The sequence below is a fragment of the Canis lupus genome, chromosome 3 (assembly GCF_048164855.1).
Source record: "Canis lupus baileyi chromosome 3, mCanLup2.hap1, whole genome shotgun sequence".
Lineage (NCBI taxonomy): Eukaryota > Metazoa > Chordata > Mammalia > Carnivora > Canidae > Canis > Canis lupus.
Window position 1 is genome coordinate 74,568,392 of NC_132840.1, and position 13,036 is coordinate 74,581,427.

General features: G+C 62.2%; 3 protein-coding genes across 4 annotated transcripts; 1 reads left to right on the forward strand and 2 right to left on the reverse strand.

Moving 5' to 3' along the window:
• Window positions 1-412: 412 nt before the first annotated feature.
• Window positions 413-3,215, forward strand: RNF26 (ring finger protein 26). The gene has a single exon (XM_072822358.1). The coding sequence runs from the start codon at window positions 996-998 to the stop codon at window positions 2,298-2,300; it is 1,305 nt and encodes a 434-aa protein (XP_072678459.1). The 5' UTR covers window positions 413-995; the 3' UTR covers window positions 2,301-3,215.
• A 1,673-nt stretch (window positions 3,216-4,888) lies between these two features.
• On the reverse strand, window positions 4,889-6,676 carry C1QTNF5 (C1q and TNF related 5). Its single transcript, XM_072822361.1, has 3 exons — window positions 6,522-6,676; window positions 6,021-6,273; window positions 4,889-5,776 (listed from the first exon to the last, which is right to left on the reverse strand). The coding sequence occupies exons 2-3, from the start codon at window positions 6,232-6,234 to the stop codon at window positions 5,259-5,261; spliced, it is 732 nt and encodes a 243-aa protein (XP_072678462.1). The 5' UTR covers window positions 6,235-6,273; window positions 6,522-6,676; the 3' UTR covers window positions 4,889-5,258.
• Window positions 6,677-6,874: 198 nt separating this feature from the next.
• On the reverse strand, window positions 6,875-12,243 carry MFRP (membrane frizzled-related protein). Of its 2 annotated transcripts, XM_072822351.1 has the most exons (13): window positions 11,981-12,243; window positions 11,754-11,856; window positions 11,529-11,642; window positions 11,235-11,408; window positions 10,899-11,112; window positions 10,392-10,522; window positions 10,138-10,263; window positions 9,852-9,928; window positions 9,377-9,525; window positions 8,782-8,912; window positions 8,507-8,638; window positions 7,623-7,750; window positions 6,875-7,533 (listed from the first exon to the last, which is right to left on the reverse strand). In XM_072822351.1, exons 1-13 carry the CDS (start codon window positions 12,032-12,034, stop codon window positions 7,309-7,311), a joined length of 1,758 nt encoding a protein of 585 aa, XP_072678452.1. In that variant the 5' UTR covers window positions 12,035-12,243; the 3' UTR covers window positions 6,875-7,308. The 2 variants fall into 2 exon arrangements, with proteins under 2 accessions (XP_072678452.1, XP_072678453.1); XM_072822352.1 differs by lacking the exon at window positions 7,623-7,750.
• Window positions 12,244-13,036: the final 793 nt, after the last annotated feature.

Sequence of the window (13,036 nt, forward strand, 5' to 3'; positions counted from 1 at the left end):
GAATGAATGAATGAGTAGTGGAGGGCGAGGCCGCGAGTCTGAGCAGGGTGTGGAGGCGGTCATTCGAGAGCCCAGCTCAGAGAGAGAGTAACCTTCAACTCTCACCTAAAAGGTTCACGACCCGGGGACCAGTAGCAAGAACAGCACAGGTATCCGGTCCCAGTGCAAACAAACAAATCCTGCTTTGCTAGGGGGCGGGGCTAGGAGGAGGGCCTAGTCCGCTTCTGCCCTTCAACTGACCAATCGCTGCCTCAAGGGGGCGGGGATTTCAATCTGTCTCCGCCCTTCCCCTTGGAGAGTAAATACGTTCGGGCGCCGTTCAAACGGCCCAATGAATGCTCGAGGTTTCCTGCGGCTGCTCCTCAACGATTGGTCGGAGCTCGTCGTCCCGCCCTCCCTATCACGCTTTTTGCCCCGCCCCTTCGCACACAAGATGGCGGCGCCCAGCGGAGTAGAGGCCGCGCTTGGGGTTTGCTGAGGCTGACTCCCTTTCCCACGACCCCTTTGGACGCAAAGAGTCGCGAGCCCAGAGGACGGGGGCCGGGCGGGGACAGGGGTACCTGCGTAGCTGGACCGCGAGCCCGCGCCCAGCCTGCGCCGCCCCCACCCGGCCCCGGCCCGACACCATCCGTTCCCGGTCTCCTCTCGGTCTGACCCACTGCCCGGCCGTGGTTCGCCGCCACCTGGCCTCCAAAGCTGAGCTCCCTCCTCCGGCCCGGGCTCACCTCCACTTTAGAGATGTTTGGCTTCTTCCCTCCCAGACAGCCTGGCGTCCAAACCGGGACTCCTGGACCGGCGTCTGGCCCCTTTTCCCTCCACTGAGACTCCACCTCGCTCTCACCCGTTTCTTGCTCAGATTCTTGCTTCTCTCTGGCTTGGAGACTGCTCACTTCCCTTCCAGATTGACCCCTGACGCCCCCAAACATTAGCAGCCTTGACACCCGCCCTCAACCTGGAGCCAGCTTTCCTTTCGGATTAACCTCCACAGCCCTATCATGGAGGCTGTGTACCTGATAGTGAATGGGGTGGGCCTTGTGCTGGACCTGCTGACCTTGGTGTTGGACCTCAACTTCCTGCTGGTGTCCTCCCTCCTGGCTTCCCTGGCCTGGCTGCTGGCCTTCATCTACAACCTGCCACACACGGTACTGACTAGTCTTTTGCACTTGGGCCGCGGAGTCCTGCTTTCGTTGCTGGCCTTGATCGAAGCCTTGGTCCGTTTCACCTTTGGGGGCTTGCAGGCCTTGTGTACTTTGCTGTACAGCTGCTACTCTGGCCTGGAGAGCTTAAAGCTCCTGGGGCACCTGGCCTCTCACGGGGCACTGAGGAGCCGGGAGATCCTGCACCGGGGGGTGCTCAATGTGGTCTCCAGTGGTCATGCTTTGCTGCGCCAGGCCTGTGACATCTGTGCCATTGCCATGAGCCTCGTGGCCTATGTGATCAACAGCCTGGTCAACATCTGCCTCATAGGCACTCAGAACCTTTTCTCCCTAATGCTGGCCCTGTGGGATGCAGTGATGGGGCCGCTGTGGAGGATGACGGACGTTGTAGCTGCCTTCCTAGCCCACATTTCCAGCAGTGCCGTGGCCATGGCCATCCTCCTCTGGACCCCCTGCCAGCTAGCACTGGAGCTCCTAGCGTCAGCTGCCCGCCTCCTGACCAACTTCGTGCTCGTCAATGTCACCGGCCTGGTGCTGCTGGCTTGCGTGCTGGCAGTGATGGTGACCGTGTTGCACCCGGACCTCACCCTGAGACTGGCCACCCGGGCACTCAGTCAGCTCCATGCCCGGCCATCTTATCACCGGCTCCGAGAGGATGTCGTGCGGCTGTCTCGCCTAGCCCTGGACTTGGAGGCCTGGCGTCGAGTCTGGAGCCGCAGCCTGCAGCTGGCCACCTGGCCAAACCGGGGAGGGGCGCCTGGGGCCCCTCAGGGTGGCCCTAGGAGGGTGCCCCCAGCCAGGACCTGGCGACAGGACACTCTTCCTGAAGCAGGGCCCAGATCAGAGGCAGAAGAGGAGGAAGAGGTCAGGATGGCCAGAGCAACAGCTGCCCGTGGCCGGGAGAGGCTCAACGAGGAGGAGTCTGTAGCTGGGCAAGACCCGTGGAAGTTGCTCAAGGAGCAAGAGGAGCGGAAAAAGTGTGTCATCTGCCAGGACCAGAGCAAGACGGTGCTGCTTCTGCCCTGCCGGCACCTGTGCCTGTGCCAGGCTTGCACTGAGATCCTGATGCGTCACCCCGTCTACCACCGCAACTGCCCACTCTGCCGCCGGGGCATTCTGCAGACCCTCAATGTCTACCTCTGAAGACTCCTTCCCTGCCAGCCCACTTTTTCATGCTCCATGAAGCCACCTGCGCTAGGACAGCTTTAACACCTGACCTCCTGGTTCCTGGCCTGTATCCCCTCCTGCCCCCATGGCTGTCATGCCAAGCCTCCAGGCCATATCTCCAGGACATTGAGATAGGATACTCTGGAAGACTATGAGCTGGGTGGGGCAGGGTAACAGCTTCTCCTTACCCAGTGCGTCCCGGTGATGCCGGAGGTGGTGAGTGTGTCACTATGCAAGGCCCCGAGGCTGTTGGGGACTCCCCTCCAGCTTGCCGGGGCCCATCCAGATGCCAATCTCTGGGGCTCCCCCTCTACTTCTGGTTTTTCTGTTGAGGATTTGCAAGTCCTCTCCCTGACTCTTCCCCATTCCCTCCCCAGCTTCAGCAGCCACAACACATCACTGTCATTTGGATGTTTTGGTAACTCAAGGGCCTTGAAATGAACTTGAACCTTTGCTTTCACTCGGAGCACCTGTGTGCACTGGTAGGCCTAGGGGATAGTATCTCTCAGGTGCCTTGAGAGTTACCATTTCTGTCCATCTTGATCTTATGAGACTCCCTCCCAACCAGATCCAACAGCTAGGATCAAGAGTTTACCCCTTGGGGTGAGATGGGTGTCTGCACCTGGCTTTGGGACCACATTACCCTCTGGCACCCCAGCACCACTGGGAGCCTCAGGAGGGATACCAGATTTCCACTCCTACCCCTTTCATTCCCACATCACAGAGAACAATAGTATTTCCCCTCTGTCTCTCCCTGACATCGGGGAGAACAGACTGTACACATTTATTTCACTAGGGTCCAAATACGGAAGGGGCCAGCCTAGGGGTATGCAGCTCCCTGATGGGTCTGTCTGGCCATGTTTCTGGTGAATAAATTTCTGTTGACAGCTCTGATGGCCTCTGTGTGCATCCTAACAGGGCTGAGCAGTTGGTCAGCAGTAAGTGCACCCTAACTGATGTGCAGCCGGGTCCTTCAGTCCTGCTGGAGTCACTGTGGTCTGTGAGGGAGCTGGTGGCAGAAGAGATAAGATAGGATGTGAGGACTGTGCCTTGGGGAGAGCCCATGCCAGGTATGGCTGGTTAGCTTTCGCCCCCTCCAATTTGTGCCCTCACACACCTGGCTTTGGGAAAGCCCTCTCTATCTTTTCTACTTTGCCAGAATTAAGCCCAAGTAGAGAGGAGTGTGAACGTTCTCATCCCTTGAGTCAGCTTCCCAGCCTCTCTGGTGCCTCTCTTCCCAAGAGGTAATTTGGGGTTCTTGCTGCCTGGTGTCCAGTCTACCCTCTGATTCCTGGAGGAGCTGACGCTTGTCTTTGTGTCTCTTGGGCTGGAGTAGGCTGGGAGGCCTCCTGGCGGAGAGCTGGGAGCTAAAGCCGAGGACCTAATCCCAGTCCCCATGCTCAATCTGCTCTCACATGTCCAGTAAGGGGTGGGGGGGGGGCACTCCTGCGTAATTGTATGTTAAATCTAGGAGCATAATGCCAGGGGCAGCCTTCTGGAAACTGTTGGGTGGTTGGGCGGTGGGGGTGGGAGAGAGGGAATTAGAGTAGGTCAGGAAGAAACTGAGAAGAGGCCCCTCCGCATTCTCTGGGGTTGAGAGGCTGAACTGATTGTGGGTCTGGCAAACCCTGGATTGTTAGTCATGGGCTGGGGGTGGGGCTGAGCTGGCTTCTGAAGGTCAGAGGAGGGGAGCCTTGAAGGGGCTTTGTGGCTAGCCTCAGACTTGGTGGCGCGGCCCACCCAGACTATCCCCTGCACGGTGGGGGGAGTTCCCCACATCTATCTTGGAGTTGGGAGGCCTGGGGAGGGCCTCTCCCCCCATCCCTCCCCAACCTTACAGAGGGCGCTGAGCAAGGGAAGGCTCGGCTCCTTCCAGTCTCTGTTTAATGTGAGGATAAACATTTTATGAGAGAAGATAAACTTCCTGAACTGGGAGCAAAGGACCCCCTTTTTCCGCACCCCCATCTGGAATTACATTGGCAGACCTCAATACCCGTCCTTCCCCTAACTACCCTGGCAGTCAGGAGCTCAAGCTCCCTGGGATTTTTGCTGCATTCTGGAGTTGGGACGCCCTCTTGTGCTCAACTCAGAAACTACTTTCCTCTAAGCCACCCAGGAACACACCACTTCCCTGGCAGGGGGGGACCAAAGAATAGCGTTCCAGTTATCCAGAGACCAGGCAGGCAGCCAGAGCAGTCATAGGTGCAAACCCTGGGATCCTTTATGTTGATCAGGGTAGGGGTGTGAATGGTGAAGGTAGCCCCTGCCCAGTTCATATGACATCTTTGAGTTAGAATAAAGGTGGCCAGGGCCCGGTGCCAAGGCATCCTCAGCCAAGCACTCCTGCACACATCCAACACAACTTAGGCAGCAGCTCAATGGAGCGGCTTCTCATTCACCTGGGCCTGTTTCCTGTATCTCCTGCTGCATGACTCATCCAGCCCAGGAGCTCTTCCTTCTGCCTGACCACCGCCCTGCACATCCTCCCCAGCGCTCCCTCTCCCCTCCCCCATCCTCACAACCAGGGCCTTCTCACCGGTAAAGAAGAAAGCCTGAGCCAGAAGGATTTTTTTGTTGTTGATTTATTGAATAATCTCTGAGAAAAGGGCCCAGGAATAGGAGGGACAAGGAGGACCCAGAGAAACAGAGCACCAGGAAGAGGGCACCCTGCCTCTGGGGTCCCCGGGCCAGAGCAAATGGGGACCTACACCTGCCAGCACAGAGTGCTCCTTTGGTTTTGGGCAGAAATCCAGCCGCTGCCCCAGACTGCCAGCCCCGATCTCAGACAGCCTCTGTCCCCGTTCTCTGACAGCAGCAGGACGGAGTCATTCACAACATCCCCAGGGGGGCCAGCCCTCCCGGATGGTGTGGCTGTCACTGTCACACTCTCCCCCCCTAGGAGTGAGAGAGGTTGAGCTCACTTTGCAGCGGGCATCAAGCAAAGACGGGGGAGTTGTGCCAGTCAGAATACACCAGAAATCCCGAGAAGGTGCTGTCTGTCTTGATGCTGGCATAGATGCCAATGTAATCGCCCACGCCCACCTGCACCCACACCTGGTCCTCTGGCTCCAGCCTCACCATGGCGCCCCCTGACAGCGAGGCTGGTTTGGGCCACCCCCCAAAAAACTGGAAGAAAGAGGCGATGGACTCGCCATTCTTGACCAGATCGAACTGCAGGCTAGCCCGGTAGACGGTGGCGTGGACCGCGAAGTAGTAGACCCCGGGCACCTGGCAGGTGAACTTGCCGGTGGCGGCGTCGTAGTGTCCCTGCTCGTTCACCAGCACGCGGTCGAAGGGTAGGGGCGCGTCGGACGGCGGAGGCACCCGGCTCTCGGAGCGCTTGGCGCTGAAGGCGGAGCGCGGGGGCACGGAGCACTCGCCGGCCGGCCCGGTGGCCCCCGCGGGTCCCGCCTCTCCTCTCGGCCCGGGCTCCCCCCGCGGCCCCGGCAGTCCTGCGGGGTGCGGGGCGCGGGGCGCGGTCAGGGGCGAGCGCGGCGGCGGCGGCGGCCCCCGGCCCCCTCCCCGCCCTGCCGGCCCTGCCCGCCCCCAGAGGGTCCCCGGGCCGCGCGCTGCGCCACCCGCCCCGCTCCGGGAGCCCGAGCCCCGAGCCCCGAGCCCCGAGCCCGCGGCGCCCCCTGGCGGGACCCCGAGCCCCGGCCCTCCGCCCGGCCGACGGCGACCCCGCCGCCTGCTTACCCGGCCTCCCGCCCTCGCCTTTCTCTCCCGGAGTCCCGGGCGCGCCGTCGCGGCCGTCGCGGCCGTCCCTGCCGGGCAGGCCCTGGCTGCCGTGGTGGCCCGGCGTGCCGGGAAGCCCGGGGTGCCCCGGGCACAGGCTGGGGATCTTGTTGTCGTCCAGCGGGGCCGAGCCGGCCGCCAGGCCCAGGAGCAGCAGGGCGACGAGCGGCCTCATGGCGCTGGCACGGGCGCTCCGGCCGCCGGGTCTCGCAGTCTGCGGGCCGGGCGGGACGGGAGTCGGGACCCAGAAGCCCGGGCCGGCTCGCTCCCCGCCCCGGCGCGGCCCACTGGGTCCCCACCCCAGCGCCACCCGCCTGAGGCTGAGCGGCCGCGGGGCAGCGGGAGAGGCGCCCCCAGGGCCGGGACCGAGGGCGCCGGGGCGGGGGCGGCGGGAGAGGCTGGCGGCTCCCCCCCACCCGGGCCCTGCCGTCCCCACCCCCGCCCGTCCCCCGCCACACTCACCCCTCCCGGCTCCCCGGCCTCCTTCGGGCGCTCGCTGCTCCGGACCCTCCGGCTGACCCTGCCCCGCCCCTGCGCTCGTCCCCTGCCCTCGGCGTCCCCCCGGTCCGGGTTCGCTCCCTGCCGGCTCCGCTCCGCTCCTCCCAGACTCCAAGAGGAAACCAGTTGTTCAGGGGCCAGGAGCTCCCGGCCGGGAAATAGCAGGGAAATAACTCGTGGTGTCGCCCGGCCGCCGGCCAAGGCTTGGGGGAGAAGGGAGGGGGAGTCTCAGCCGGGCACAGAGAGGCAGGGCTGTGAGACAGACGCCGGGACACCCGCTGCTCCGAGGAGCCGCAAGGAGAGATGCTGCGATGCCAGGGACCAGGGACAGGCCCAGTCCCGGGAAGTAGAAGCTGAGAACCCAGAGGGCAGAGTTCTAGAGGCGGACGGACAGCTGGATCCCTGGGACCCGAACAGGCAGGGCCTGCCACATGCCTAGGCACTCGGTACAGTTTTGTTGAATAAATGAAAGAGTCAGAAGGCAGGTGATGGAGAACTTGAGAAAGTAGGTGGCAAAGGGAAGGCACGAGATTGGAGGTGGTGCTCAGATGGGAAGCACTCCTCACGGTCGGTGGCTCAGTGGCTCAGTGGAGCTGGGGAAGTAAAGGGCAGGGAAGCTTCCATTAGCCCTGCCGAGGACTTCTCTTCCCCTCCCTGGGAGGCTCCAGAGAGGATGGGGAGAGTCCCCTGCCTGCCCGCCCTGACAGGCAAAGCTGGACCGGCAGGCAGAGGGCAGGGGCCTGCTTCAGGGTCAGGGTTGGGCACAAGCCTCCAGGCCAGCCGCCTCAGGTAGCCTGTTGCAGTTGAAAGGCCAGGGGGTACCCAGTAGAGCTAGGCCAGACTGGCACTGGCGCTCCGCCTCCTGGCAGACAGAGCGGCAGGGGGGCAGGACGCTGCCTGTGGGGGTGCAGTGGGGCACAAGCAGCCCGCAGAGGAGCCTCCGGAAGTTCTGGTAGCAGGGCAGACTTGTCAGGCTCTGTGGAAGGAGGAGATCAGCCCTCAGGCACCCCACTCCCTAGGCTCCCTCCACATCTGGGGGTCCCTCCTAATCTCTGCCCAGAGCACCTTGTAACCTCTGAGGATCTCCACCACCTCCTCCTGGGTGGCCATGCCCACCCAGACGTTAGGGAAGGCCGTGGTGTTGTAGCTCAGGCCGGTGCACATCTCCACCTGGACAGGCTCACAGGCCAGCTCTGCGGGGGTGGGAGGGGAGAATCACTGTGGGGGTACCCTGGCTTCTGACCTGGGGCAAGTCCCCTAACCACTCGCTCCGGGTCAGATGGGGGCTGTTGCGGGAATCAAAGGAGATAACGTGCACGGAGATGCTCTGTGCACGTCGTGGGTGCCCGTTATCCTCGAGAGCCTGCCCGAACATCCTTCGCTGGCCCTGGGCATCATGCAGGTGTCTCTTTGACCTCGGGAGTGTGGGTCACCGACATTGGCAGAGCCTGCTGGGCATCTGAAAGGAACTCCCCTGTCCCCTGTCCTTGCCTCCATCATCATCATCATCATCATCATCATCATCATCATCATCTGCTTCTTCTTTTTTTAAGTAGGCTCCACACCCAAGGTGGGGCTTAAACTCATGACCCCAAGATCAAGAGTTACATACTCTACCAACCAAGCCAGCCAGGTGCCCCTCACCTTCCTCTCTGAGGTGGGCTGTGCAGAGGGTGCTGAGTGACGAGGCTGGGCTGGTTCTCGAAACCCCAGCCATCGACTCCCAGATTCCCACTTCCCTGGTGACATTAAGTACAATTGCCCCCACCATGTGAGAATCCCTCCCGGACTCTGTGGTGTAGCTCCAGGGTCAGGATCCTGAGTCCCCCCATCAGGGAGGACAGGGGTGGGCTGTTATGAAGCATGGCAGTGGGGTTTCTATGACCGGATCCCCAGCCTGCCCTGGCCTGCCAGGCCCTGCCTATGGTGCTCTGGGGTGCACTTCTCACCTGGAGGTGGGAACAAGGGGCTGCTGCAACTGTCATCACTGCTGTCTGTGCAGTGTCTCCATGTGTCACATGTCCACTGCAGACTCTTACATCCTCCATCATGGCAAGAGAACTCTCCCGGCCCACAGGGATCTATAGGCAGAGCAGGCATGGCAGTGGGGACACACCTGTGCCCCTACCCTGCCTTCACGGTCCCCTGACTGGGATCTGGAGCCCTTCCTCGTTCTCCTGGAGGAGCTTCTGCGGCCCACACCCGCTCACCCAGGGACACCTACTCTCTGTGGCATTGAGGGCCTGGTAGGTGGCAGAGAAGCCACCACTGCTGATGCCACGGTCCGTCCTAAAGAGCACTACCAGGTGCTGGTGCGAGGAGATGAGGCGAGGTGGTGGCTCCGCTCCGCAGAACCTGCCCGAGGCAGAGAGCAGACCTGGGCAGGGGGCCCTGAACCTCCGGGGTGCTCCCACGGGCCTCACTCTGAGCTGGTGCTCTGGGCGGTGTCAGTGGGGATGGGACACAGGGCTGCTGACTCAGGGAACTTAGTGCCACATATTTAGTGGGCAAAGCCTTAAGCAAATGGTGGACTCGAGCCAGTTGGCGATGAGAAAAACCAGCGAGGGTTTGAGGGGAAGCGGGAGTGGGCCCCACGGGGCAGGAGAGCCAGGCAGGGAGGGCACAGGAAAATGACCTTGTGCACAGGGCAACACGAAGCAAAGGTTTTGGGCTAAGGAAGAACAAGACTCTTCCTCCGGTGACGGTGAAGAGGCCTCTGGCTTAGAGCAGAAGGCGATGGAAGCCAGGGAGAGAGCAGGGTCAATCTGCAGGAGGCCTTGCCCGTCAGAGTTTCTCCGGGGCTGCTGCTCAGCGGCTACCTGCCCAGGAGGCCGAGGGCCCCTGAGTCGCTGGTCTCGTACACGGCCACGTAGTCCAGCTTGCACTCGTCCTGGGCTTCCAGGCTGAAGTTGTGGAATTGCAGTCCCAGGCCGTGTCCCGCAGGCACTGAGATGTGCCAGGTGCAGAGCTGGGGGAGGGCACGGATGGGGTCGCTCAGGCTGCGTCTCCCGTCCTGAGCTGGGCATCCAGCTGCAGGCCGGGTAGGAAGCGGCTGGCGGCGGCCCACCCAGCTCTCGCACTGGTGGTGGATGGGCCTTTTAACTCCTCTGCTCTCCGAGAGACGGTTACCCAGCCCAGGAACACCTGGCTACCTGGTAAGCTCTAAAAACTGTTCCCTTGCTGCCTGTTTGAGCTCTGACCCCTGCAAGAACCAGGCAGTGTCTCCCATGCTGTTCCCCATCACAGGTGTGCCCGCAGGTGCCACATCCCCCTCCCTGTGGTGCACCGGCTTACCTGTTGGTGAGGGTACCGCTGCAGGTAGCCAGGAGCGGAGAAAGTACCCTGGAGCCCGGTCAGATTCCCCCCACACCCTGCAGAGAGGAGGAGGCTCATGAGTTTGCCAGGGTCTGGGCCAGCAGGAACCGCAGGGGAGAGTTTTGGCCAGGCCCTTGAAGAAGCACGTCTGGGCCAGAAGAACATCCAGGCAAGCTTGGGGCTGGGCCAGAGCTGGGGAGCCCAGGCCGAACCTGGATCGGATGCCCGAGGACAGTACCCGCCCTGCACCCGGCAGGGCCCGTACCCAAGAACTTGGCACTGCAGTTGGTCTCATCACTGCCATCAGCGCAGTTGGCAAAACCATCGCACACTGAGTCAGGCAGCAGGCAGACGAGCTGGTCACAGGGGAACTCGTCCTCAGCACAGCTCCCTGGGGACGGGTGTCTGCATTCAGAAACTCCCAGAGTTGGCACCCCTTTTGCCAGGGCTGGGCGTGTCTGGAGGGGAGGGGAGGGGACCCTTGAGAGGCAGCCAGAGACACGGTGGGAAAACACTCACCATTCCCAGGAGTCACAGCCTGGTACCAGGCATGGAAACCAGATCCTTCCACACTGCTGTCGGAGACGAAGGCCACCCGGAGGTGGCTGGCGTTGGTGTTGAGTGTTGGGGGAGGCACCCTCCCACACACTCTGCAAGAAGCCAGGGTGGGGGTGTTGGAGGCTCAGAGCTCGGGGCCAGCCGGGGTGGAGGCTGCCTGGGCCCTGCAGTCCTCTTTCCTCAAGCCCTGGCCTGGTGACAGTGGGGTCAGAAGGCATCCTTTCATGTCCCAGGGAGCTCTGACTCTCCTGACCTGCATGTCCATCCTTGTGGCATTTGTTCATGGGCCACATAGGTGGGGGAAGGCGACCTTCCTGAGGTCATACAGCAGGCTGGTGGCAGAGCTGGGCCCAGGTTGGGTCTCTCAGCTTCCTCCCAGTCCAGTCTTTCCCACTGCTGCTCCCTGGCTCTGTCCTCTAGACAGTGGCACAGGGCAGGGGTGAGTATCCTGGGGGCGGAGGGACCCACCTGAGGAGGGGTCCTTCAGGCTCAGGGGAGATTTCCAAGCGATCAAAAAGACAGGAGGCCACGCTCTCCATGCTGAGCGCTTCGATCTTGAGCTGTATGGCTTGGTCTGTGGCCACCTGGATGTGCCACACACAGTGGGCGTTGGGTGGGTAAGGGTCTGGGTAGTTGGGGCTGCTGAAGAAGCCCCTCGGGCCAGGAAGGAGGCCCCCACAGGCTGCAGAGATGAAGATTAGAGTTCCGAGGTTGAAAGGATTTCCAAGTTTCCTCTTCCTGGCCCCTGCCCTCCCCTCCTGATATCTTGGGCTCTTCTCCAGGAAGATTGTCCTGGGTACTCACTGGGCGTGGGGGAGGGGCTCATGCCTGCCTCCTCCAGCTGTCCTTTAGGGTCCCCAGATGCCGGAGAGATGGTGGTGGTGGAGGGAGCAGTGGGGTTGGTGGTCGTGTTGGGGGTCAGGCCTTCGGCAGGCAGTGGGTGAGAGGAGGCCCCGGACAGGGCTGTAGCCCGAAACTCTGGAGGTGGGAAGATGGGGGAGTGGGGTTCAGAGGACCTGGATCCCCAGAGGCGACAGATCGAGTGGCTCATGGAATCTCATTCCAAAGTCCTCCTCCCAAGCAGGGCGTGGTACTCACGGCCTAGGATGATGGCCACCAGCAGCCCGAGCAGCAGGAGGAGCAGGCTGGCCAGCAGGAGGACGCACAGCCAGGAGAAGTGGCAGTCTGGCTGCAGCCCTCGGGGGCGCCGACCTGCGGGTGGGGGGCAGGATGGCATTCTGAGAGCTCCTTAGGCAACCCTCACACTGTCCTCAGCTCCTGGGCCTCTCTGTCCTCCCCTGGGTCGCTCCCCGAGATGGTTACCGTGCCAGGGAGCTGGGACGCCGCTGCTGGCATCCTCCCGGAAGGCCGCTGGAGGGCACGGTGGCCCTGATTCAGGCTCAAAAGCAGGATTGCAGAACTCAGTCTGAAAGGGAAAGACTTGAGGGTGGAGGGCCAGTGGCGGCACTGCCTGGCTGGCACGTCCCTGGGCACGGCCAGCCCTAGGCGGGGATCTGGGTCCTGGGAGAGCTGTCCCACGGGACCCTTACCTTGCTCAGCCCTGTCACCTCCACACACAGGACGACATCTGAGCATTCCTTCATGGCTCGGGGCTCTGCATGGCTCTTGGAGAGTCCCTGTGATGGCCTGAGGCCGCCAAGGGCCCCTCCCTGACCCCAGAAGCCTCTCTGAGGGGCAGCTTCTGCTCCCTTTGGGAAGGGGCAGCTGCACCAGACCAACACTCAGACTGCCCTTGGCCGCCGGGTTCAGGCTCCTGGCTCCTCCGTCCCTGCGCCAGGGAAGCAGCCGGAGGAATTCGCAAAGGCATGAAATGGTCCCTTAATCCAACTCAGCTGAGGATGCTAAGGTCAAGGGCTTGGCCCTGGGCAGCCGTCCTTAAAGGCACAGGCGGTGGCTGAGAACACCCCGCATCCCACAGAGGAGAGTAGGTGCTCTGTGTGTGTGGGTGACTCCCCCTTTCCTACTTTCCTAACTTCCCCCAAAGTGTTGAGTGAGCACTTGAGGGGCGCCTGGAGGGAAGGAGGACAATGCAGGCACGAGGGCGCCTGGGAGCCGGGTGGAGGGTTTGGCCGCTGGAAGGCCTACGAGCCCTGAGGGCTCCAGGCAAACCCTGCCGCCCTCCCGTCCGGGGCCTGGGGCCTGGGGCCAAGCCTGGGTCTTTGGGAGTCCCCGTGACAGTACCTGTGTGGCCCGGGAGAGAAGCGGTACAGGGAGCATGTGTCGCCGTGACCGGGAGCAGGAGGGGCTGGCCGCCTCTTCCTGGGGCCCCCCGGCCTGCGCAGAGCAGAAGGGGTGCCGAGTCCTCGGACAGGTGGGCCGGGCAGGCCCTCTGCTAAGCTTGGTGTCATCGAGTCTGGCACTTGGTGCCATCTGCTGCTGCGGGATAGAAAACCCGCCCTCCGCAAGCTAGACCCCTTCATGCCTCTTCCACGGCGACGACATTCTCTTGGAAAACCCCAGCCTGGCCCAGCAGTCCTCGGGGACAAAGCGGGGGGCTTCGTGTTAGCCATGCTCGGCCGGGTCGGGCAGGGCGCGATGAGGGAGGCTACTCTTTTTTTTTTTTTTTAATGATAGAGATTGAGAGA

What these genes read in the sequence shown, in the direction of transcription:
- RNF26 (XM_072822358.1), top strand. Translation starts at nt 996, where the DNA reads ATGGAGGCTGTGTACCTGATAGTGAATGGGGTGGGCCTTGTGCTGGAC.
- MFRP (XM_072822351.1), bottom strand. Translation starts at nt 12,034, where the DNA reads ATGAAGGAATGCTCAGATGTCGTCCTGTGTGTGGAGGTGACAGGGCTG. An exon ending in AGGTGACAGGGCTGAGCAAG is followed by an intron (nt 11,857 to 11,980) that starts GTAAGGGTCCCG and finishes TTTCCCTTTCAG; the next exon opens with ACTGAGTTCTGCAATCCTGC. An exon ending in CCTGAAGGACCCCTCCTCAG is followed by an intron (nt 10,523 to 10,898) that starts GTGGGTCCCTCC and finishes GGCTTCTTGCAG; the next exon opens with AGTGTGTGGGAGGGTGCCTC.
- C1QTNF5 (XM_072822361.1), bottom strand. Translation starts at nt 6,234, where the DNA reads ATGAGGCCGCTCGTCGCCCTGCTGCTCCTGGGCCTGGCGGCCGGCTCG. An exon ending in AGGCGAGGGCGGGAGGCCGG is followed by an intron (nt 5,777 to 6,020) that starts GTAAGCAGGCGG and finishes CGCACCCCGCAG; the next exon opens with GACTGCCGGGGCCGCGGGGG.